General features: G+C 48.2%; 1 protein-coding gene across 1 annotated transcript in view; it reads right to left on the bottom strand.

The window, feature by feature from the left end:
- The window catches only part of COPA (COPI coat complex subunit alpha), a 51,990-nt gene that overhangs the window by 18,559 nt on the left and 8,581 nt on the right, over positions 1-24,850 (bottom strand). The window contains exons 7-18 of the mRNA XM_064732349.1: positions 24,182-24,281; positions 22,264-22,399; positions 22,065-22,147; positions 18,840-18,990; positions 16,598-16,664; positions 15,143-15,218; positions 12,265-12,347; positions 10,285-10,424; positions 6,983-7,068; positions 5,475-5,613; positions 4,306-4,468; positions 971-1,117 (exon numbers count right to left, since the gene is read on the bottom strand). Of these exons, the coding sequence (XP_064588419.1) occupies positions 971-1,117; positions 4,306-4,468; positions 5,475-5,613; positions 6,983-7,068; positions 10,285-10,424; positions 12,265-12,347; positions 15,143-15,218; positions 16,598-16,664; positions 18,840-18,990; positions 22,065-22,147; positions 22,264-22,399; positions 24,182-24,281 (1,371 nt within the window). The remainder of the gene's footprint in view (positions 1-970; positions 1,118-4,305; positions 4,469-5,474; positions 5,614-6,982; positions 7,069-10,284; positions 10,425-12,264; positions 12,348-15,142; positions 15,219-16,597; positions 16,665-18,839; positions 18,991-22,064; positions 22,148-22,263; positions 22,400-24,181; positions 24,282-24,850) is intronic.

Here is a 24,850-nt window from a genome sequence, read left to right as displayed (position 1 = left end):
AGGGATGGCGGCAGAGCCACCTCGCCCAGCTTCTCCCAGCAGCTCTGCTTCCAGGGCGATCTGTAACAGGGAATTTAGGGGTTAATGGGGTTGGGAATGGGAAATGGAGCAGGGATTCTGGAATTCTGGGATTAGGAGCAGGGATAGCAGCAGAGCCACCTTCCCTGGCAGCCTATATCATCCAGGGCCTCGGCTGCCTCCAGGGCGATCTGTGACAGGGAATTCCGGGGTTAATGGGATGGGGAATGGGGTGGGGAATGGGAAATGGGATTGGGAATGGGGTTGAGAATGGGAGCTGGGATTGGGAATGGGAGCAGGGATTGGGAATGGGAGCTGGGATTGGGAATGGGAGCTGGGATTCTGGAATTCTGGGATTAGGAGCTCTCCAGGGATGATCACCTCGATGTTGCCGCACTCGAGGGCCAGGCTGAAGCGCGTTTTCCTAAAACATCCCAAAGCACCCCAAAACACCCCAAAACACCCCAAAACACCCCAAAACACCCCAAAACACCCCAAAACATCCCAAAACACCCCAAAACATCCCAAAACACCCCAAAACACCCCAAAACACCCCGGAATGTCCCAACCACTGGGGTCACCTCGATGTTGCCGCACTCCAGGGCCAGGCTGAAGCGCGTTTTCCCAAAACACCCCAAAACACCCCAAAACATCCCAAAACACCCCAAAACACCCCAAAACACCCCAAAACACCCCAAACCCTGGGGTCACCTCGATGTTGCCGCACTCCAGGGCCAGGCTGAAGCGCGTTTTCCCAAAACACCCCAAAACATCCCAAAACACCCCAAAACACCCCAAAACACCCCAAAACACCCCAAAACACCCCAAACCCTGGGGTCACCTCGATGTTGCCGCACTCCAGGGCCAGGCTGAAGCGCGTTTCCAATAAAACACCCCAAAACACCCCAAAACACCCCAAAACACCCCAAAACACCCCAAACCCTGGGGTCACCTCGATGTTGCCGCACTCCAGGGCCAGGCTGAAGCGCGTTTTCTCGTCCTTGACGAAGTGCAGCGCCACCTCGGGGTAGCCCTTGCGCTGCAGGTAGGCGATGATGGACTGCCCCACCAGCTTGGCGTTGCGCACCATGTGCAGCACCTGCGGGGCGGCACCCAATCCCTGGGAAAGGCTCTTCCCAAAAATCCATTGGGAAAAACTCTCCCAAAACCTTCAGGAAAGGATTTTCCATCCCTGGGAAAGGCTCTTCCTATCCTTGGGAAATGCTCTTTGCAAAATCCCTCAGGAAAAGCTTTTCCTATCCTTGGGAAAGGCTTTGCCTGCCCTACTCCCAAGTACTCCAGTACCCTACTCCCAGATTCAAAATCCTTGGGAATTTTTTCTCATTCTCAATTTAATTTTCCCCTATTTTCCCCATTCCCAATTCATGGCCAACCTTGTCGTATTTCCTGTTGATGAGGGCGAGTTTGAAGCGGAACTCGGTGGGGTCGATGCTGAGCACTCCCAATTTTGATCCACCAATCCCAATCCCATTTTCCCCCATTTCTCCACCATTCCCAACCCCATTTTCCCCCCATTCCCAGATTTTCTCCCATTCCCGGATTTCCCAACCTCATTGTATTTCCTGTTGATGAGGGCGAGTTTGAAGCAGAACTCGGTGGGGTCGATGGTGAGCACGCAGGGCCAGCATTCTCAATTTTGATCCACCATTCCCAATCCCATTTTTTCCCACTTTTCCCCATTCCCAGATTTCCCTGCACTCCCAGATTTCCCGACCTCGTCGTATTTCCTGTTGACAAGGGCGAGTTTGAACCTGAACTTGGAGGGGTCGATGCTGAGCACTCCCAACTTTGATCCCCCCAATCCCAACCCCACTGTTCCCTCATTCCAAACCCCGTTTTCCCACATTTTTTTCCCATTTTCCCCTTTTTCCCACTTTCCCCCATTCCCAGTTTCTCCATCCCGGATTTCCTGTTGACAAGGGCGAGTTTGAACCTGAACTTGGAGGGGTCAATGCTGAGCACTCCCAACTTTGATCCACCATTCCCAATCCCACTGTTCCCTCATTCCAAACCCCGTTTTCCCCCATTCCCAGATTTTCCCCCATTCCCAGGTTTATTTCCACACCTCGTCGTATTTCCTGTTGATGAGGGCGAGTTTGAACCTGAACTCGGTGGGGTCGATGCTGAGCACCCCAATTTCGATCCACCATTCCCAACCCCATTTTCCCTCATTCAAATCCCGTTTTCCCCACTTTCCCAGACTTTCCCTCCAGTTTATTCCACTCGTCGTATTTCCTGTTGAGAGGGCGAGTTTGAACCTGAACTTGGTGGGGTCAAGATGAGCACTCCTAATTTTGATCCACCATTCCCAATCCCATTTCCCCATTTCCTCCACCATTTTCCAAACATTTTTCCCCCCTTTTTTCCCCCCATTCCCAGATTTCCTCCATCTCCGGATTTCCCGACCTCGTCGTATTTCCTGTTGATGAGGCGAGTTTGAACCTGAACTCGGTGGGGTCAATGTGAGCACTCCCAATTTGGACCCACCAACCCAACCCCACTGTTCCCTCATTCCAACCCGTTTTCCCCCTTTTTCCCACTTTCCCCCATTCCCAGTTTCTCCCATTCCCAGATTTCCCGACCTCATCGTATTTCCTGTTGATGAGGGCGAGCTTGAAGCGGAACTCGGTGGGGTGATGGTGAAGCACTCCAATTTTGATCCACCATTCCCAATCCATATTTTCCCCCATTTCATTTTCCCATTCCCGGTTTCCTCCCATCCCGATTTCCTGACCTCGTCAGTATTTCCTGTCGATGAGGGCGAGTTTGAACCTGAACTCGGTGGGGTCAATGATGAGCACTTCCGATTTTGACCCACCAACCCAACCCCACTGTTCCCTCATTCCAAACCCCGTTTTTCCCACTTTCCCCATTTCCAGATTTTCCCCCATTCCCAGTTTATTTCCCGACCTCGTCGTATTTCCTGTTGATGACGGCGAGTTTGAAGCGGAACTCGGTGGGGTCAATGTGAGCACTCCCAATTTTGACCACCATTCCCAACTCCATTTTCCCCCATTTCTCCACCATTCCAACCATTTTCCCCCATTCCCAGATTTTCCCCCTTCCCGGATTTCCACCTCATTGTATTTCCTGTTGATGAGGGCGAGTTTGAACCTGAACTCGGAGGGGTCGATGGTGAGCACCAGGCCACATTTCTCAACTTTACCATCCATTCCAATCCCTTTTTTCCCACTTTCCCCATTCCCAGATTTCCCTCCACTCCCAGATTTCCCGACCTCGTCGTATTTCCTGTTGACGAGGGCGAGTTTGAACCGGAACTCAGAGGGGTCGATGTGAGCACTCCCAATTTGATCCCACCAACCCCAACCCCACTGTTCCCTTCATCCAACCCCATTTTCCCCCATTCCCAGATTTCCCTGCACTCCCGGATTTCCCGACCTCGTCGTATTTCCTGTTGATGAGGGCGAGTTTGAAGCGGAACTCGGAGGGGTCGATGCTGAGCACTCCCAATTTGATCCACCACTCCCAATCCCCATTTTTTCCCCCCTTCATTTCCCCATTCCCAGATTTTCTCCCATTCCCAAATTTCCCGACCTCGTATTTTCCTGTTGATGACGGCGAGTTTGAACCTGAACTCGGTGGGGTCGATGCTGAGCACTCCCAATTTTGACCACCAATCCCAACCCCATTTTCCCCCATTTCTCCACCATTCTCCAATCCCCAGTTTTCCCCCCGTTCCCAGGTTTTTCCCCATTCCCAGGTTTATTTCCACACCTCGTCGTATTTCCTGTTGATGAGGGCGAGTTTGAACCTGAACTCGGTGGGGTCGATGCTGAGCACTCCCAATTTTGATCCACCAATCCCAACCTCACTGTTCCCTCATTCCAAACCCCATTTTCCCCCGTTTTCCCCCACTTTCCGAGATTTCCCTGCACTCCCGGATTTCCCCACCTCGTCGTATTTCCTGTTGATGAGGGCGAGTTTGAAGCGGAACTCGGTGGGGTCGATGGTGAGCTCTCCCAATTTTGACCCACCATTCCCAATCCCACTGTTCCCTCATTCCAGACCCCATTTTCCCACGTTTTTTCCCATTTTCCCCTGTTTTTTCCCACTTTCCCCCATTCCCAGGTTGATTTCCCGACCTCGTCATATTTCCGGTTGATGAGGGCGAGTTTGAACCTGAACTCGGTGGGGTCGATGGTGAGCACTCCCAATTTTGACCCACCATTCCCAACCCCATTTTCCCCCATTTCTCCACCATTCCCATTCCCAGATTTTCCCCCATTCCCAGGTTGATTTCCCGACCTCGTCGTATTTCCGGTTGATGAGGGCGAGTTTGAAGCGGAACTCGGTGGGGTCGATGGTGAGCACGCGGGGCCGGCACTCGCGGTCCAGGCAGTAAACGTTGTTGCCCTTGACGCGCGTGACGTAGATGGGCAGGTCCAGCGTGCGGATGATGCCGTGGTCCCTGCGCCGACGGGGAGGGGGCGATCCCGGTGAGGATTCCCAGCGGGAATGCCCAGGGAGAATTCCCAGACATCCCAGGGAATTCCCAGGGACAATTCCCAGACATCCCAGGGAATTCCTGCCCATCCGGGATCAGACCGGAATTCCCAGAGAATCCCAGGAGAATTCCTGCCCATCCGATCCCGTGAGAATTCCGCACCGGAATTCCGCCCATCCCGTGACAATCCGGTGACAATTCCCAGATCCCAGTGGACAATTCCTGCCCATCCCGTGACATTCGTGATCCCAGTAGAATTCCCAGACCCGACCCAGGAATTCCGGTCGGTGACGAATTCCCGCCCATCCGGAATTCCCAGATCCCGGTGACAATTCCCAGAGATCCCGGTGCCAATTCCCAGAGATCCCGGTGACAATTCCCGCCCATCCCCATGATCCCGGTGACAATTCCCGGTGATCCCATGGAATTCCCGGCCCCTGGAATTCCCACTGACCCCGAGGTGACGGCGTATTTGATGTGGTTGCTGGTGGTGACAATTCCCGCCCATCCCGGTGACAATTCCCAGAGATCCCGGGAAATTCCCAGCATCCGATCCCGGTGACAATTCCTCCCAGGATTCCGGTGGACATCTCCCGGTGACGGATTCCCCATGATGCCGGGCAATTCCCGCATCCCATGGAATTCCCAGCCCATCCGGAATTCGATTCCCGACTCAGACCCAGGATTCGACCGGGATATTTGATGTGGTGCTGTGGTGACAATTCCCCCATGTCCAGGTGCAATTCCCAGAGATCCGGTGACAAATCCGCTCCCATGATCCCGGTGACAATTCCCGGCGATCCCATGGAATTCCCAGCCCCTGGAACGCCGCTGACCCCGAGGTGACGGCGTATTTGATGTGGTTGCTGGTGGTGACAATTCCCGCCCATCCCGGTGACAATTCCCGCCCATCCCGGTGACAATTCCCGGTGATCCCATGGAATTCCCAGCCCCTGGAATTCCCACTGACCCCGAGGTGACGGCGTATTTGATGTGGTTGCTGGTGGTGTAGATGAAGACGCCGCTCTCGTCCCAGGCGCCGCTCTTGACCCGGATGTTCTCGTGGATCTGGCACAGCGACTCCAGCTTCCGGTTACAGATCAGGATGGCTGGGAACGGCACGGACACCGGGAATCGGTGGGAAACCGGGAATCAGGGAACAACGGGAACGATGGGAATGATGGGAACGATGGGAATAGAGGGAACCCGGGAATGAGGGAATGATGGGAATAATGGGAGTAATGGGAATGATGGGAATGATGAGAATGCAGGGAATAACGGGAGTAATGGGAATGAGGGAATGATGGGAACGGAGGGAATTACGGGAATTGCAGGGAATGTCAGGAATGAGGGAATGATGGGAGTAATGGGAACAATGGAAACAGAGGGAATCCAGGAATGAGGGAATTGCAGGGAATAATAGGAGTAATGGCAACGATGGGAATGAGGAAATGATGGGAACAGAGGGAACCAGGGAATTACAGGAATAATGGGAGTAATGGCAACAATGGAAACAGAGGGAACCCAGGAATGAGGGAATTGCAGGGAATTGTTGGGAATGATGGGAATGACAGGAATGACGGGAATGAGGGAATGATGGGAATAATGGGAACGAGGGAATGAGAATTCCAGGATCAGGAATGAGAACAGGGATTGGGATGGGAATAACGAGAATGGGAATGAGAACGGAGATCAGGATGGGAATAGGAATAATGGGAATTGTGGGAATGGGAATAATGGGAACGAGAATGGGAATTACAGGAATAGGAAAGAGAACAGGGATGGGAATGGGGATAGAGAGGGGAATGGGAATGGGAGCAGGAATGGGAATGGGAATGGGGATCAGGATGGGAATGGGAATAATGGGAACGAGAATGGGAATTACAGGAATAGGAAAGAGAACAGGGATGGGAATGGGGACAGAAAAGGGAATGGGGATGGGAACGGGAATGGGAGCAAGAATGGGGATGGGAATGGGGATGGGAATGGGAAAGGGGATGGGAATGGGAATGGGAACGGGGATTGGGATGGGAGTAATGTGAATGAGAATGCAATGACAATGGAGATCAGGATGGGAATGGGAATAATGGGAATTGTAGGAATGGGGATGGGAATAACGGGAATTGTGGGAATGGGAAGAATGGGAACGAGAATGGGAATTACAGGTATAGGAAAGAGAACAGGGATGGGAATGGGGATAGAGAGGGGAATGGGGATGGGAACGGGGATGGGAACGGGAATAATGCAAATGGGAATGACAATGTAGAGCAGGATGGGATTAAGGATGGGAATGGGGATGGGGATGGGAATGGGAATAATGGGGATTGTGGGAATGGGGATGGGAATAATAGGAATGAGAATGGGAATTACAGGAACAGCAAAGAGAACAGGGATGGGAATGGGAATGGGAGCAGGGATGGGGATGGGAACGGGAATGGGAAACGGGAATGGGAATGGGAATTCTGCCCCGGAGCTCACCGTGCTTGGCCAGCAGCGCCACGTGGGACATGTCGGCCGACCAGATCACGTACTTCACCTTGGAGATCTTCACCGAGGCCAAAGTCCTGGAAAAACCCCGGAGCCGGGATCAGGAGCGGCCCAAAATCCACACCCGGGATCCCAAAAACCAAAGGGGATCCCAAAAAACCCCAGCAGATCCCAAAAACCAAAGGGGATCCCAAAAAACCCCAGCAGATCCCAAAAACCCCAGCAGATCCCAAAATAACCCAGCAGATCCTAAATAACCCCAGCAGATCCCAAATAACCCCAGCAGATCCCAAAAAACTCCAGCAGATCCCAAAAAACCCCAGCAGATCCCAAAAAAACCCAGCAGATCCCAAAAAAACAACCCAGCAGATCCCAAAAAAACCCCAGCAGATCCCAAAAAAACCCAGCAGATCCCAAAAATCCCAGCAGATCCCAAAAAACCCAGCAGATCCCAAATAATCCCAGCAGATCCCAAATAACCCTCAGCAGATCCCAAAAACCAAAGTGGATCCCAAGAAAACCCCAGCAGATCCCAAATAAACCCCAGCAGATCCCAAATAATCCCAGCAGATCCCAAAAAACCCCAGCAGATCCCAAAAAACCCCAGCAGATCCCAAAAAACCCCAGCAGATCCCAAAAAACCCCAGCAGATCCCAAAAAATCCTCAGCAGATCCCAAATAACCCCATCAGATCCCAAAACCCAAAGTGGATCCCAAAAAACCCCAGCGGATCCCAAAAAACCCCAGCAGATCCCAAAATAACCCAGCAGATCCCAAATAACCCTCAGCAGATCCCAAAAATCCCAGCAGATCCAAAAACCCCCAGCAGACCCCAAAAAACCCCAGCAGACCCAAAAAACCCCCAGCAGATCCCAAAAAACCCCAGCAGATCCCAAAAAACCCCAGCAGATCCCAAAAAACCCCCAGCAGATCCCAAAAAAACCCCAGCGGATCCCAAAAAACTCCAAAGTGGATCCCAAAAAAACCCCAGCAGATCCCAAAAATCCCCAGCAGATCCCAAAAAACCCCAGCAGATCCCAAAAAAACCCAGCAAATCCTAAAAACACCCAGCAGATCCCAAAAAACCCCAGCAGATCCCAAATAACCCCAGCAGATCCCAAAAAACCCAGCAGATCCCAAAAAACCCCAGCAGATCCCAAATAACCCCAGCAGATCCCAAAAAACCCCAGCAGATCCCAAAAAACCCCAGCAGATCCCAAAAAATCCTCAGCAGATCCCAAATAACCCATCAGATCCCAAAACCCAAAGTGGATCCCAAAAAACCCCAGCGGATCCCAAAAAACCCCAGCAGATCCCAAAATAACCCAGCAGATCCCAAATAACCCTCAGCAGATCCCAAAAATCCCAGCAGATCCCAAAAAACCCCAGCAGATCCCAAAAAACCCCCAGCAGATCCCAAAAAACCCCAGCAGATCCCAAAAAACCCCAGCAGATCCCAAAAAACCCCAGCAGATCCCAAAAAACCCCCAGCAGATCCCAAAAAACTCCAGCAGATCCCAAAAAACCCCAGCAGATCCCAAATAACCCCAGCAGATCCCAAAAAACCCCAGCAGATCCCAAAAAACCCCAGCAGATCCCAAAAAACCCCAGCAGATCCCAAAAAACCCAGCAGATCCCAAAAAACCCCAGCAGATCCCAAAAAACCCCAGCAGATCCCAAAAAACCCAGCAGATCCCAAAAAACCCCCAGCAGATCCCAAAAAACCCCAGCAGATCCCAAAAAACCCCAGCAGATCCCAAAAAACCCCAGCAGATCCCTTCTCCAGCCTTTGGTAGCTTTCCACAGGAATAATCAGGATTTGGGGTGGGAAAAGCTGGATTTGGGTTAAAAAAAAAAAAAGGATTTAGGGGGAAAAAAAAGGGATTTAGGGGAAAAAAATAAAAGGGATTTAGGGTGGAAAAAAAAGGGATTTAGGGTGAAAAAAAAAGGGATTTAGGGGAAAAAAATAAAAGGGATTTAGGGTGGAAAAAAAAGGGATTTAGGGTGGAAAAAAAATGGGATTTAGGGGAAAAAATGGGATTTAGGGAAGAAAAAGGGATTTAGGGCAAAAAAAAAAGGATTTAGGGTAAAAAAAAAAGGATTTAGAGGAGAAAAAAACAGGATTTAGAGGAAAACATAAAAGGGATTTAGAGGAAAAAATAAAAGGATTTAGGGGGAAGAAAAAGGGGATTTTTGGGGAAAAAAAAGGGATTTAGGGTGAAAAAAAAGGGATTTAGGGGGAAAAAATGGGATTTAGGGAAGAAAAAGGGATTTAGGGCAAAAAAAAAGGATTTAGGGTAAAAAAAAGGGATTTAGAGGAGAAAAAAACGAGGATTTAGAGGAAAAAATAAAAGGGATTTAGGGGGAAAAAAAGGGGATTTTTGGGGGAAAAAAAGGGATTTAGGGGGAATAAAGAAGGGATTTAGGGGAAAAAAAGGGGACTTGGGTAAAAAAAAAATTGGATTTGGGGAAGAAAAAAACAGGATTTGGGGTGAAAAAAAAATGAGATTTAGGGTGGAAAAAAAATGGGGTTTAGGGTGGAAAAAAATTGGATTTAGGGGGGAAAAAAAAATGGGATTTAGGGGGAAAAAAATGGGATTTAGGCAGAAAAAAAAGAGATTTACGGGGAAAGAAAAGAGATTTACGGGGAAAAAAAATGCGATTTACAGGAGAAAAAAACAGGATTTAGGGTGGAAAAAAATGGGATTTAGGGTGGAAAAAAAAATGGGATTTAGGGTGGAAAAAAGAGATTTAGGGTGGAAAAAAATGGGATTTAGGGTGGAAAAAAAAATGGGATTTAGGGTGGAAAAAAAGGGGATTTAGGGTGAAAACATAAAAGGGTTTTAGGATGGAAAAAATAAAAGGAATTTAGAATGGAAAAAAATGGGATTTAGGGGGGAAAAAAAAATGGGATTTAGGGTGGAAAAAAAGGGGTTTAGGGTGGAAAAAAATGGGATTTAGGGTAAAAAACCCCAGGATTTAAGGTGAAAAAACCCCAATATTTCAGATAAAAAACCAGGATTTGGTGCATTAAAAGCAGATTTTAGGTGCGGAATACCCAGAAAATTCCGGGAAAATTCACGGAAAATTCATGGAAAATTCCCAGAAAATTCCCAAAAAATTCCCAGAAAATTCCCGGAAAATTCCCGGAAAATTCCCCAAAAATTCCCACAAAATTCCCAAAAAATTCCCGGAAAATTCCCAAAAAATTCCCAAAAAATTCCTGGAAAATTCCCAAAAAAATCCCAAAAAATTCCCAAAAAATTCCCAAAAAATTCCCACCAAATTCCCACCTTTTCTGCTGGACGTCGAAGAGCGTGACGGAGTCGGAGTCCCGCAGGAGCAGGTTCCCGGTGCCCGCGTAGAAAATCTCGTCGCAGTTGGGAACCGGAACCTTCTTGGTGATCTCGTTCTTCAGGTTCTTGATCAGGATCTGCCCCCCGGGGTGAGAATTCCCAGATTTTTGGGGTGAATTCCCGGATTTTGGGGATTTTCGGGATGCAGGAGGGGTTTGTGCCCTTTGGGCTGAAGCAGAGTTGGGTTTTTCCAGGATTTTCCCCCTTTTTTTGAGGGAGCACAAAGAGCTGGGCTGGGAATCGGGGTTTGCCCGGAATTCCGGGATTTTGGAGGTTGGAAAAGCATCAAAGCCAACCCAAATCCCGGGAATTCCTTGGACAGGGATGGGGATCCAGCCCTCCCTGAGCCCCTTCCCAACCCTTTTCCCATGGGAAAATCATCCCAAATTTCCAGCCCTGGCACAGCTCGAGGCCGTTCCCTCTTGTCCTGTTCCATTCCCTGGGATTGGATCCCAAATTTCCCCTGGCAGATCCCAAATTCCCCCTGGATCCCCCTTTTCTCTGGGATCACCCTCCCAGCTCCCTCAGGATTTTCCATTCCCTTTTCCAGCTGCTCCAGCCCCATTCCCATTTTTCCCAACCCTCTTTTTATTTGGGATCAGGTCCCTCTGAATCCAATCCCAACTCCAGCTTTATTTGGGATCAGGTCCCCTTGGATCCCAATCCCCATTATCCAAATCCCCATTATCCCAATCCCAGCCCTTTTTTCAGGATCACTCTCCCTGGATCCCATCCCATCATCCCAACCCCAGCTTTATTTGGGATCAGGTTCCCCTGGATCCGATCTCCCATTATCCCAATCCCAGCCCTTTTTATTTGGGATCAGGTTCCTCTGGATCCAAATCCCGGTTATCCCAATCCCAGTTTTATTTGGGATCAGCCCCCCTGGATCTCATCTCCTCTTATCCCAATCTCCCACTTTTCCAACCCTTTTTATTTGGGATCATTCCCCCCTGGAACCAAGCCCTGTTATCCCAATTTCCCAGCCCTTTTCCCATTGGGATCAGGTCCCTCTGGATCCAATCCCCATTATCCCAATCCCCATTATCCCAATCCCAGCCCTTTTTTGGGATCAGCCCCTTGGATCAAATCTCCATTATCCCCATCCCATTATCCAAATCCTCATTATCCCAATCCCAGCCCTTTTTTTGGGATCAGGTCCCCCTGGATCCCAATCCCCATTATCCAAATCCTCATTATCCCAATCCCAGCCCTTTTTTCAGGATCACTCCCCCTGGATCCCATCCCATTATCCCAACCCCAGATTTATTTGGGATCAGGTTCCCCTGGATCTGATCTCCCATTATCCCAATCCCAGCCCTTTTTATTTGGGATCAGGTTCCTCGGGATCCAAGTCCCGGTTATCCCAATCCTGGCTTTTTTTGGGATCAGGCCCCCCTGGATCTGATCCCCCATTATCCCAATCTCCCACTTTTCCAACCCTTTTTATTTGGGATCATTCCCCCCTGGAACCAAGCCCTGTTATCCCAATTTCCCAGCCCTTTTCCCATTGGGATCAGGTCCCTCTGGATCCAAATCCCGGTTATCCCAATCCCAGTTTTATTTGGGATCAGCCCCCTCTGGATCTCATCCCCCTTTATCCCAATCTCCCATTTTTCCCAACCCTTTTTATTTGGGATTGGGCCCCCTTGGATCCAATCCCCATTATCCCAGTGCCCATTATCCCAATCCCAGCCCTTTTTTTGGGATCAGGTCCCCCTGGATCCCAATCCCCATTATCCCAATCCCCATTATCCCAATCCCAGCTTTTTTTGGGATCAGATTCCCCTGGATCTGATCTCCCATTATCCCACTCCCAGCCCTTTTTTTGGGATCAGGACCCCCCCGGATCCCATCCCATTATCCCGATTTCCCGATTTTTCCCGTTTTTTCCCGTTTTTTCCCGGTTTCTCTCACCGAGTGCATCCTGTCCAGGACGGCGAATCGGTTCCGCGCCACCCACACGGCCGTGAGCCCCGAGGAGCGCTTCCCCTCCGGAGCTGCGCCCCAAAAACACCGGATCAGAGCCGGGAACGCGGCCGGGATCAAACCGGGATAAATCCGGGATAAACACGGGATAAACCCCGGGAACGCGGCCGGGATCAACCCGGGATCAACCCAGGATAAACCCAGGATAAACACGGGTTAAACACGGGATAAACCCGGGATCAGCACCGGGAATGCAGCCAGGATCAACCCGGGATTAACCCGGGATCAACCCGGGATCAACCCAGGATAAACCCGGGAATCTGGCTGGGATCAACCCGGGATCAACCCGGGATCAACCCAGGATAAACCCAGGATAAACACGGGTTAAACACGGGATAAACCCGGGATCAGCACCGGGAATCCGGCCTGGATCAACCCGGGATCAAACCAGGATAAACCCGGGATTAACCCTGGACAAACCCGGGATAAACCCCGAGAATGCGGCCGGGATCAACCCGGGATCAACCCAGGATAAACCTGGGAATCTGGCTGGGATTAACCCAGGATAAACCCGGGATAAACCCCGGGAATGCGGCCGGGATCAACACAGGATTAACCCAGGATAAAGCCCCGGATAAACCCTGGGAATCCAGCCAGGAAAAACCCAGGATAAACCCAGGATAAATCTGGGAATCCGGCCGGGATCAACCCGGGATCAACCCAGGATAAATCTGGGAATCTGGCTGGGATGAACCCGGGATAAACCCCGGGAGTCTGGCCGGGATCAACCTCAGATCAAACCAGGATAAACCCAGGAATCTGGCTGGGATAAACCCGGGATAAACCCTGGGATAAACCCTGGGAATCCGGCCAGGAAAAACCCGGGATTAACCCAGGATAAACCTGGGAATCTGGCTGGGATTAACCCAGGACAAACCCGGGATCAAACCGGGATAAACCCGGGATAAACACGGGATAAACCCAGGATAAACTCAGGATTAACCCAGGATAAACCCCGGGAATCCGGCCAGGAAAAACCCGGGATCAACCCAGGATAAACCTGGGAATCTGGCTGGGATTAACCCAGGATAAATCCCAGGAATCCGGCCATGATCAACCCAGGATCAACCCAGGATAAACCCAAGATAAACCCAAGAATCTGGCTGGGATTAACCCAGGATAAACCCCGGGAATCCGAATGGGATCAACCTGGGATTAACCCTGTATAAACCTGGGAATCTGGCTGGGATTAACCCAGGACAAACCCGGGATACGCCCGGGAATGCGGCCGGGATCAAACCAGGATCAAACCAGGATAAACCCGGGATAAACCCCGGGAATCTGGCTGGGATTAACCCAGGATAAATCCCAGGATAAACCCCAGAATCAGGCCAGGATTAACCCAGATCAACCTGGGATCAACCCCAGAGAAACCCAGGATAAAACCGGGATCAACCTGGGATTTAGAGGATGGGATTGGAATGAGATTTATGGGATGGGATTTATAGGATTATAGAATGGGATTGGGATTTATGGGAATGGGACTGGAATGAGATTCAGGAGATGGGATTTAAATAATAGGATTGGAATGGGATTGATGGGATTTGTGGGGTGGGATGAGATTTGTAAAATGGGATTTAAAGGATGGGATTGGAATGGGATTGATGGGATTTGTGGGGTGGGATGAGATCCATAAAATGGGAATTATAGGATGGGATTGGAATGAGATTTATGGCATGGGATTTGGATTTACGGGATGGGATTTGGATTTATGGGAATGGAACGAGATTCAGGGGATGGGATTTAAATGATAGGATTGGGATGGGATTGATGGGATTGATGGGATTGATGGGGTGGGATGAGATTTGTAAAATGGGATTTAAAGGATGGGATTTATAGGACAGGACTGGGATGGGATTTATGGGATTGATGGGATTTGTGGGGGTTTTTTTTCCCAAAAAAAAAGTGGAATTTCAGGGATTTTCCCCCCTCAAAAACGTGGAATTTGAGGAATTTTTTTCCCCAAAAAAAGAGTGGAATTTGAGGGATTTTTTTCTCCAAAAAAAGTGGAATTTGAGGGATATTTTCCCCCAAAAAATTGTGGAATTTGAGGGATCTTTTCCCCAAAACCTCAGGGATTTCAAGGATTTTCCCCAAAACCTCAGGGATTTGAGGGTTTTGTCCCCAAACCCTCCCCGAGTCCTTTTCTCTCCTCTGGCTGCAGAATTTTCCTTTTTTTCCCTCATTTTTTTGGGCCCCAGCTGCTCCTCCATCAATTCCAGGCACTTGATTGATCTTCCCAATATCCCAGCTGGAAAAACTTCCCAAAAAAATCCATTTTTTTATTTTATTTTATTTTCCCTCCAAATCCATCCCCAGCAGGGAAATATTCCATAAATCCCTGGAAAAGGCCCCAAATCCATCACGGAGCAGCTGGGATTTAAAAAAAAAAAAAAAAAAATAAAAATCCAATAATTTGGGAGTTTTCATCCCATTCAATCAAAGCTTGGAATCGTAAATTCCTCCCCCTAAAATAAAAATTGGAATTTGCCAGGAACGGAAAAACAAAATAATTCCTGGGATTGTCACTTTTAAAGGGATTTTTTTTGGTGCTAAAAATCCATCAAGTTTGGACAAAGCCAGGAAATTTCCAGCTGGGAGGGAAAATTTGGGAAGGGAAAGGAGAATTCCTGATAAAATATGGATGGGGAGATGGAAAATGTTGAATTTTTCAAAGGAAAAGTGCCAAAAAAATGGGGGAAAAAAGGAAAATTTGGGGTGGAAAAAAGAGGATTTTTTAGGGAAAAAAGGGGAATGGGGATTTTTGGGATTTTTGGGATTTTTTGGGATTTCAGGGCGCACCCACCGTCGGGATTTTGGGAATCTGCATCCTTGGGAATGGTGTAAAGGTCGTAGGTGCTGTTCTCCAGGTTGCTGGCTCGCTGTGGGGAGGAAAAAATGGGATTTTTTAGGGGTTCTGCCCCAAAAAAATAATGGATTTGAGGGATTTATTTCCCAAAAAAAATCAGGGGTTTTGGGGATTTATTTCCCAAAAAAATAACAGATTTGAGGGATTTATTTCCCAAAAAAATCAGGGGTTTGGGGGATTTATTTCCCAAAAAAATCAGGGGTGTGGGGGATTTATTTCCCAAAAAAATAACAGATTTGAGGGATTTATTTCCCCCAAAAAATCAGGGGTTTGGGGATTTATTTCCCAAAAAAATAACGGATTTGAGGGATTTATTTCCCCCAAAAAATCAGGTTGGGGGATTTATTTCCCAAAAAAAATCAGGGGTTTGGGGGATTTATTTCCCAAAAAAATAACAGATTTGAGGGATTTATTTCCTCCAAAAAATCAGGGGTTTTGGGGATTTATTTCCCAAAAAAAATCAGGGGTTTGGGGGATTTATTTCCCAAAAAAATCAGGGGTTTTGGGGATTTATTTCCCAAAAAAATAACGGATTTGAGGGATTTATTTCCCCCAAAAAATCAGGGGTTTTGGGGGATTTATTTCCCAAAAAAAATCAGGGGTGTGGGGGATTTATTTCCCCCAAAAAATCAGGGGTTTGGGGATTTATTTCCCAAAAAAATAACAGATTTGAGGGATTTATTTCCCCCAAAAAATCAGGAGTTTAAGGCATTTTTTCCCCAAAAAAAAAAGTGGAATTTAAGGGATTTTTCCCCCAAAAAAACCCATGGAATTTAAGTGATTTTATCTCCAAAAAAACTGGAATTTAAGGGGTTTCTTCCCCCAAAAAAACGTGGAATTTAAGGGATTTTCCTCCCAAAAAATGTGGAATTTAAGGGATTTCCCCCCAAAAAAATCCCATTGAATTTAAGGGATTTTTGCTCAGGAAAAAGAGGAATTTAAAGCATTTTCCCATTTAAAAAAAATGTGGGATTTCAGAGGTTTTTCCTCCCCAACCCCAAAAAAGTGGAATTTGAGGGATTGGGATTTTATCCCCCCCAAAACAATCAGGGATTTGAGGGATTTTATCCCCCAAAAAAATCAGAGATTTATGGGATTTTATTCCCCAAAAAAATCAGGCATTTGAGGGATTTTATCCCCTAAAAATCAAGGATTTAAGGGATTTTTTCCCTTCCCAAAAAAAATTAAATTTGAGAGATTTCCTCCCTAAAAAAACCAGGAATTTGAGGGATTTTTCCCTCCAAAAAATCAGGAATTTGAGGGATTTTTTTGCCCCAAAAAAGCGGAATTTGAGGGATTTTCCATCGGAACAAAGCGGGATTGCAGAGGATTCCCCAGAATTTGGGGATTTGGGGGATTTTTCCCCAAAAACTTTGGGATTTTGGGACTCACGGTGCAGAGCAGGACGGCGTTCTCAGCTGGGTTGTAGCTCATGCTGAAAACCGGGAACTTGGAGCCGCTGGAATGGGGAAAAAATTGGGAATTTGGGGAAAAATTGGGGAATTTGGGATGGATTTGGGGAATTTGGAACAGATTTGGGGGAATTTGGGAAACCTGGGGGTGTTTGGGATGGATTTTGGGAACTCCAGCCTGATTTTTCAGGATGGGTTTTGGGAATTTTTGGGATGGGTTTTAGGGATATTTGGGATGGGTTTTGGGGATTTTTGGAACAGGTTTTAGGACAGATTTTGGGATGGATTTGGGGGATTTTCGTGATGGCTTTTAGGGTGGATTTCAGGGATTTTGGGGTGGATTTTGGGATGGATTTCAGGGATTTTGGGGTGGATTTTGGGATGGATTTCAGGGATTTTGGGGTGGATTTTGGGATGGATTTCAGGGATTTTGGGGTGGATTTTGGGATGGATTTCAGGGATTTTTGGGGGGGATTTCAGGACAGGTTTTGGGATGGATTTCAGGATTTTGGTGGAGTTTGGGTGGATTTTGGGTGGCTTTCAGGATTTTCGTGATAGGTTTTGGGTGGATTTCAGGGATTTTAGGGTGGATTTTAGGGTGGATCTTAGGGTGGATTTCAGGCATTTTGGAGTGGATTTTTGGGACAGATTTTGGGATGAATTTTAGGATGGATTCCAGGGATTTTGGAGTGGATTTTGGGATGGAGTTTGGGGTGGATTTCAGGGGTTTTTGGGATGGATTTCAGGACGGGTTTTGGGATGGATTTCGGGGATTTTCGTGATGGCTTTTGGGATGGATTTCAGGGATTTTGGGGCGGATTTTGGGGTGGATTTCAGGGATTTTGGGGGGGATTTTGGGGTGGATTTCAGGGATTTTCGTGATAGGTTTCGGGATGGATTTTAGGGTGGATTTTGGGGATTTGGGGACAGATTTTAGGGTGGATTTTGGGATGGATTCCAGGCATTTTAGGATCGATTTTGGGGTGGATTTTGGGATAGATTTTAGGGCGGAGTTTGGGATGAATTTTGGGGTGGACTTCAGTGATTTTTGGGGGTGGATTTCGGGGTGGATTTCAGGGATTTTTGGGCTGAATGTTGGGATGGATTTTGGGGATTCTGGGGCGGATTTTGGGGCGGATTTCAGGGGTTTCAGGACACGTTTTGGGGTGGATTTCAGAGTGGATTTCAGGGATCTTTGGGACGAATTTTGGGATGAATTTTGGGGTGGATTTCAGGGATTTTTGGGCTGAATTTTGGGGTGGATTTCGGGGATTTAGGGGCAGATTTTGGGGTGGATTTTTGGGCTGAATTTTGGGGTGGATTTCAGGGATTTTTGGGCTGAATTTTGGGGCGGATTTCAGGTATTTGTGGGATGAAATTCGGGTGGATTTCAGGGATTTTTGGGCTGAATTTTGGGGTGGATTCTGGGGATTTGTGGGCTGAATTTTGGGGCGGATTTCAGGGATTTTTGGGCTGAATTTTGGGGTGGATTTCAGGCATTTGTGGGATGAAATTCGGGGTGGATTTCAGGGATTTTTGGGCTGAATTTTGGGGTGGATTCTGGGGATTTGTGGGCTGAATTTTGGGGCGGATTTCAGGGATTTTTGGGATGAATTTCGGGGTGGATTTCAGGTATTTGTGGGCTGAATTTTGGGGTGGATTTCAGGGATTTTTGGGATGAATTTTGGGGTGGATTTCAGGGATTTTTGGGCTGAATTTTGGGGTGGATTTCAGGGATTTTTGGGCTGAATTTTGGGCTGGATTTCAGGGATTTTTGGGCTGAATTTTGGGGTGGATTTCAGGGATTTTTGGGCTGAATTTTGGGGTGGATTTCAGGGATTTTTGGGCTGAATTTTGGGGCGGATTCCGGGGATTTTGGGGCAGATTTTGGGCTGGATCTTTGGGCTGAATTTTGGGGTGGATTTCGGGGATTTTTGGGCTGAATTTTGGGGTGGATTTCAGGGATTTAGGGGCGGATTTCGGGGTGGATTTCAGGGATTATTGGGATGAATTTTGGGGTGGATTTTGGGGTGGATTTCAGGGATCTTTGGGGTGAATTTTGGGGCGGATTCCGGGGATTTGGGGCTGAATTTTGGGGTGGATTTCAGGGATCTTTGGGCTGAATTTTGGGGCGGATTCCGGGGATTTGGGGCTGAATTTTGGGGCGGATTTCAGGGATCTTTGGGCTGAATTTTGGGGCGGATTCCCGGGATTTTGGGCACCTGCGCAGCTGCATGACGGCGACGTCGCGGGAGCTGCCGAAGTCGAGCTGGCGCAGGAACCGATCCTTGACGTAGAACAGAGAATTCCCGTGCACGGCCAGCGCCGGCCGCTCGCGCTCCAGCTTGAACACCAGCATGCCCCCGTCGTGCCCTGGGCCGGGAAAACACCGGGAAAAACACCGGGAAAAACACGGAATTACACCGGGAATTCCAGGGAAAAACACCAGGAATTACACAGGGAAAAACACCGGGAAAAACACGGAATTACACCCAAATTACACTGGGAATTTGGGATGTGAATGGGCGAGAGAAAGGGGAATTGAACACCAGCATGCCCCCGTCGTGCCCTGGGCGGGGAAAAACACCGGGAAAAACACCGGGAATTACACCGGGAAAAACACGGAATTACACCGGGAAAAACACGGAATTACACCGGGAAAAACACCGGGAAAAACATGGAATTACACTGGGAATTACACCAGGAAAAACACCGGGAATTCCAGGGAAAAACACCAGGAATTACAGGGAAAAACACCGGGAAAAACACGGAATTGCACCGGGAATTACACCAGGAAAAACGTGGAATTACACCAGGAAAAACACGGAATTACACCGGGAATTACACCGGGAAAAACACCAGGAATTACAGGGAAAAACACCTGGAATAACAGATGGAATTCCAGGGAAAAACACCCAGAATGGCAGCGGGAATTACACCCAGAATTCCAGGGAAAAACATGGAATTACACCGGGAAAAACACCGGGAATTACAGGGAAAAACACCCAGAACAACAGCGGGAATTACACCAGGAATTCCAGGGAAAAACATGGAATTACACCAAGAATTCCAGGGAAAAACACCAGGAATTCTAAGGAAAAATACCCAGAACAACAGTGGGAATTACAGTGGGAATTACACCGGGAATTACACTGGGAAAAACACCGGGAATTACAGCTGGAAAAACACCCGGAATAACAGAAGGAAATCCAGGGAAAAACACCCAAATTACACTGGGAATTTGGGATGTGAATGGGGAACAGAAAGGGGAACTGAACACCACCATGGCCCCATCGTGCCCTGGGCCGGGAAAAACACCGGGAAAAACACCGGGAAAAACACGGAATTACACCAGGAATTACACCGGGAAAAACACCGGGAATTACACCGGGAAAAACACCGGGAAAAACACCGGGAAAAACACCGGGAATTACAGGGAAAAACACCGGGAATTCCAGGGAAAAACACCAGGAATTACACAGGGAAAAACACCGGGAAAAACACGGAATTGCACCGGGAAAAACATCGGGAAAAACACCGGGAATTACAGGGAAAAACATGGAATTACACCGGGAATTACACCGGGAAAAACACCGGGAAAAACACGGAATTACACCGGGAAAAACACCGGGAAAAACACCAGGAAAAACACGGAATTACACCGGGAAAAACACCGGGAATTACAGGGAAAAACACGGAATTACACCGGGAAAAACACCGGGAAAAACACGGAATTACACCGGGAAAAACACCGGGAAAAACACGGAATTACACCGGGAAAAACATGGAATTACACCGGGAAAAACACCGGGAAAAACACCGGGAAAAACACGGAATTACACCGGGAATTACACCGGGAATTACACCGGGAATTACACCGGGAATTACACCGGGAATTACAGGGAAAAACACCCGAATTACACCGGGAATTTGGGATGTGAATGGGGGAGAGAAAGGGGAATTGAACACCAGCATGCCCCCGTCGTGCCCTGGGCGGGGAAAAACACGGAATTACACCGGGAATTACAGGGAAAAACAACAGGAAAAACGCGGAATTACACCAGGAATTACACCCAGAATTCCAGGGAAAAACACCAGGAATTCTAAGGAAAAACACCCAGAACAACAGCGGGAATTACACTGGGAATTCCAGGGAAAAACACCCAGAATGACAGCGGGAATTACACTGGGAATTACAGCCAGAATTCCAGGAAAAAAACACAGGAATTCTAAGGAAAAATACCCAGAACAACAGCGGGAATTACACTGGGAATTACATCGGGAATTACACTGGGAAAAACACTGGGAATTACAGGGAAAAACATCTGGAATAACAGATGGAATTCCAGGGAAAAACACCCGAATTACACTGGGAATTTGGGATGTGAATGGGGGAGAGAAAGGGGAATTGAACACCAGCATGGCCCCCTAAGGGTGTCTCGGGATTCCCACCCGGAATTTCGGGCGTTCCCATTGGGGAATCCCACCCAGAATTTTGGCCATTCCCACCCGGAATTTTTGGAATTCCCACCCGGAATTTCGGGCGTTCCCATTGGGAATTCCCACCCGGAATTTCGGCCATTCCCATTGGGATTTTTGGGCATTCCCACCCGGAATTTTGGGAATTCCCATTGGGAATTTTGGGCATTCCCACCCGGAATTTTGGGCATTCCCACCCAGAATTTTGGGAATTCCCACCCAGAATTTGGGCATTGCCATTGGGAATTTTGGGATTCCCACCCAGAATTTGGGCATTCCCGTTGGGAATTTTGGGCACTCCCAGCCGGAATTTCAGGCGTTCCCATTGGATTTTTGGAGGTTCCCACCCGGAATTTTGGGATTCCCACCCGGAATTTTGGGATTCCCACCCGGAATTTTGGGGATTCCCACCCGGAATTTCAGGCGTTCCCATTGGGAATTCCCACCCAGAATTTCGGCCATTCCCATTGGATTTTTTGGGCATTCCCACCCGGAATTTGGGAATTCCCACCCAGAATTTTGGGATTCCCACCCGGAATTTCGGGCGTTCCCATTGGGAATTTTGGGCATTCCCACTGGGAATTTCGGGCGTTCCCATTGGGAATTTTGGGATTCCCACCCGGAATTTTGGGATCCCAGCCAGAATTTCGGCCATTTCCATTGGGAATTTTGGGCGTTCCCACCGGGAATTTTGGGAATTCCACACCCAGAATTTTGGGATTCCCACCCGGAATTTTGGGCATTCCCACCCGGAATTTCGGGCGTTCCCATTGGGAATTCCCACCCGGAATTTTGGGATTCCCACCCGGAATTTCGGGCGTTCCCATTGGGAATTCCCACCCGGAATTTTGGGCGTTCCCATTGGGAATTCCCACCCGGAATTTCGGGCGTTCCCATTGGGAATTTTGGGAATTCCCATTGGGATTTTGGGCATTCCCACCCGGAATTTTGGGAATTCTGGCGCTCACCGGCAGCGAACAGGTTGAGGTTGGGATGCGCCGCCAGCACCCAGAACCGGTCGTGGTCGCGCCGGAACGTTTGGACCCCGGTCCTAAAGGAAAAGAGGGAAAAATCCCTGGAATTCCGGCAAACCCTGGAATTCCCGACATTCCCAGGAATTCCCGGCATTCCCAGGAATTCCCGGCGTTCCCAACAAACGGCACGGACCGCTTGGACATGTCCCAGACGCGGATGCTCTTGTCCTCGGAGTTGCTCAGGATCAGCTCCTGGCGCGGGTGGAAAACGGCGCAGGAAACGTTGTTGTAGTGGCCCCGGCACGTGTCCACCTCCCAGGCCTTGGATTCTGGGGAAAAACGGGGAAAATCCATGGAAAAATGGGAAAAAACCATGGGGAAATGGGAAAAAACATCAGGGGAATGAGGATAAACCCAAAGAAATGGGAAAAAATCCCGTAGAAATGGGAAAAGAACCCCCCAGAAATCAAGGAACCAGCCCAGCACGTGTCCACCTCCCAGGCCTTGGATTCTGGGGGAAATCCAGGGAAAATCCATGGAAAAATGGGAAAAAACCATGGGGAAATGGGAAAAAACCATGGGGAAATGGGAAAAAAATCATGGGGAAATGGGAAAAAAATCAGGGAAATGGGAAAAAAGCATGGGGAAATGGGAAAAAATCATGGGGAAATAGGGAAAAAAATCATGGGGAAATGGGAAAAATCCCAAGGAAACGGGGAAAAACCCAAAGAAATGGGAAAAAAATCCCATAGAAATGGGAAAAGAACCCCCCAGAAATCGAGAAACCAGCCCAGCACGTGGCCACCTCCCAGGCCTTGGATTCTGGGGAAAAACGGGGAAAATCCATGGAAAAATGGGAAAAAATCACGGGGAAATGGGAAAAAATCATGGAGAAATGGGAAAAAATCATGGGGAAATGGGAAAAAAATCATGGGGAAATGGGGAAAAATCCCAAAGTAATGGGAAAAACAAGGGAAAAATGGGAAAAAATCCCATAGAAATGGGAAAAGAACCCCCCAGAAATCAAGGAACCAGCCCAGCACATGTGCACCTCCGAGGCTTTGGATTCTGGGGGAAATCCAGGGAAAACAGGAAAAAATCATGGGGAAATGGGAAAAAATCATGGGGAAATGCAGAAAAATCCCAAAGTAATGGGAAAAGAACCCCCCAGAAATCAAGGAACCAGCCCAGCACGTGGCCACCTCCCAGGCTTTGGATTCTGGGGGAAATCCAGGAAAAAGGGAAAAATCATGGGGAAACGAGGAAAAAACATCAGGGAAATGAGGAAAAATCCCAAAGTAATGGGAAAAACAAGGGGAAAATGGGAAAAAACATCCTAGAAAGGGAGAAACCAGCCCAGCACGTGTCCACCTCCCAGGCCTTGGATTCTGCGGGAAAAACGGGGAAAATCCATGGAAAAATGGGAAAAATATTCACAAAATGGGAAAACCAGCAAGGGAAGGGAAGGAATAAGGAGAAAAAAATCCCTGGAAAATTAGAGAAATAGGGAGGGAAAAACCTCCCCAAAATTGGGGAGAAAAAGCAGGAAAACGCCAGGAATGGGGGGATTCCCAATTTTCCCCATCCCAATTAGAATCCCGAGCCTTTTTCCCATTTTTTCCCTGTTTTTTTTCCCCTTTTTTCCCAGTTTCTTTCCCGGTTTTTTACCCCATTTTTCTCCATTTTTTTCCTGGTTTTTTTTCCCAGTTTCTTTCCTGTTTTTTTCCCCATTTTTTCCCATTTTTTTCCCCGTTTTTTCCCAGTTTCTTCCCCAGTTTTTTCCCCCATTCTTTCCCCATTTTTTCCCAGTTTCTTCCCCGTTTTTTTCCCCATTTTTTCCCTGTTTTTTCCCAGTTTTTCCCCATTTTTTCCCAGTTTCTTCCCCAGTTTCTTCCCCAGTTTCTTCCCCCATTTTTTCCCATTTTTTCCTGTTTTTTTCCCCATTTCTTCCCCGTTTTTTTCCCCCATTTTTTCCCCGTTTTCCCCATTTTTTTCCCATTTTTTCCCAGTTTCTTTCCCGGTTTTTTCCCCATTTTTTCCCATTTTTTTCCCAGTTTCTTCCCCGGTTTTTTCCCCCATTTTTTTCCCATTTTTCCCCATTTTCCCCTCACCGTTCATCCTCCAGATCTTGACCTGGCGGTCGTCGGCCCCGGACACGATGAGGGGCATGGACGGGTGGAAGGCGGCCCAGTTCACTCCACGGTCATGGCCCTGGAAAAGTGGGAAAAATCCAGGGAAAAAGGGATGGGAATGAGGGAAAAATCCAGGGAAAAATTCAGGAAAAATCCAGGGAAAATACAGGGAAAATCCAGGGAAAATCCAGGGAAAAATGCAGGAGAAAATCCAGGGGGAAATCCAGGGGAAATCCAGGGGAAAATCCCGGGAAAAATCCAGGGAAAAATCACAGAAAAATCCAGGGAAAAATCCAGGGAAAAATCCAGGGAAAAATCCAGGACAAAATCCGGGGGAAAATCCAGGGAAAATCCAGGGGAAAATCCAGGGGAAATCCAGGGGAAATCCAGGGAAAATCCAGGGGAAATCCAGGGAAAAATCCAGGGAAAAATCCAGGGAAAAATCCAGGGGAAAATCCAGGGAAAAAGGGATGGGAATGAGGGAAAAGTCAGGGGAAAATCCAGGGAAAATCCAGGGAAAAATCCAGGGAAAATATCCAGGGAAAAATTCAGGGAAAAATCCAGGCAAAAATGGGATGGGAATGAGAGAAAATCCAGGAGAAAATCCAGGAGAAAATCCAGGGGAAATCCAGGGGAAATCCGGGGGGC

The sequence above is a fragment of the Zonotrichia leucophrys genome, chromosome 25 (assembly GCF_028769735.1).
Source record: "Zonotrichia leucophrys gambelii isolate GWCS_2022_RI chromosome 25, RI_Zleu_2.0, whole genome shotgun sequence".
Taxonomy (NCBI): domain Eukaryota; kingdom Metazoa; phylum Chordata; class Aves; order Passeriformes; family Passerellidae; genus Zonotrichia; species Zonotrichia leucophrys.
The sequence above is the reverse complement of the archived record's forward strand: the minus strand, read 5'-3'. Positions and strand labels throughout refer to the sequence as shown.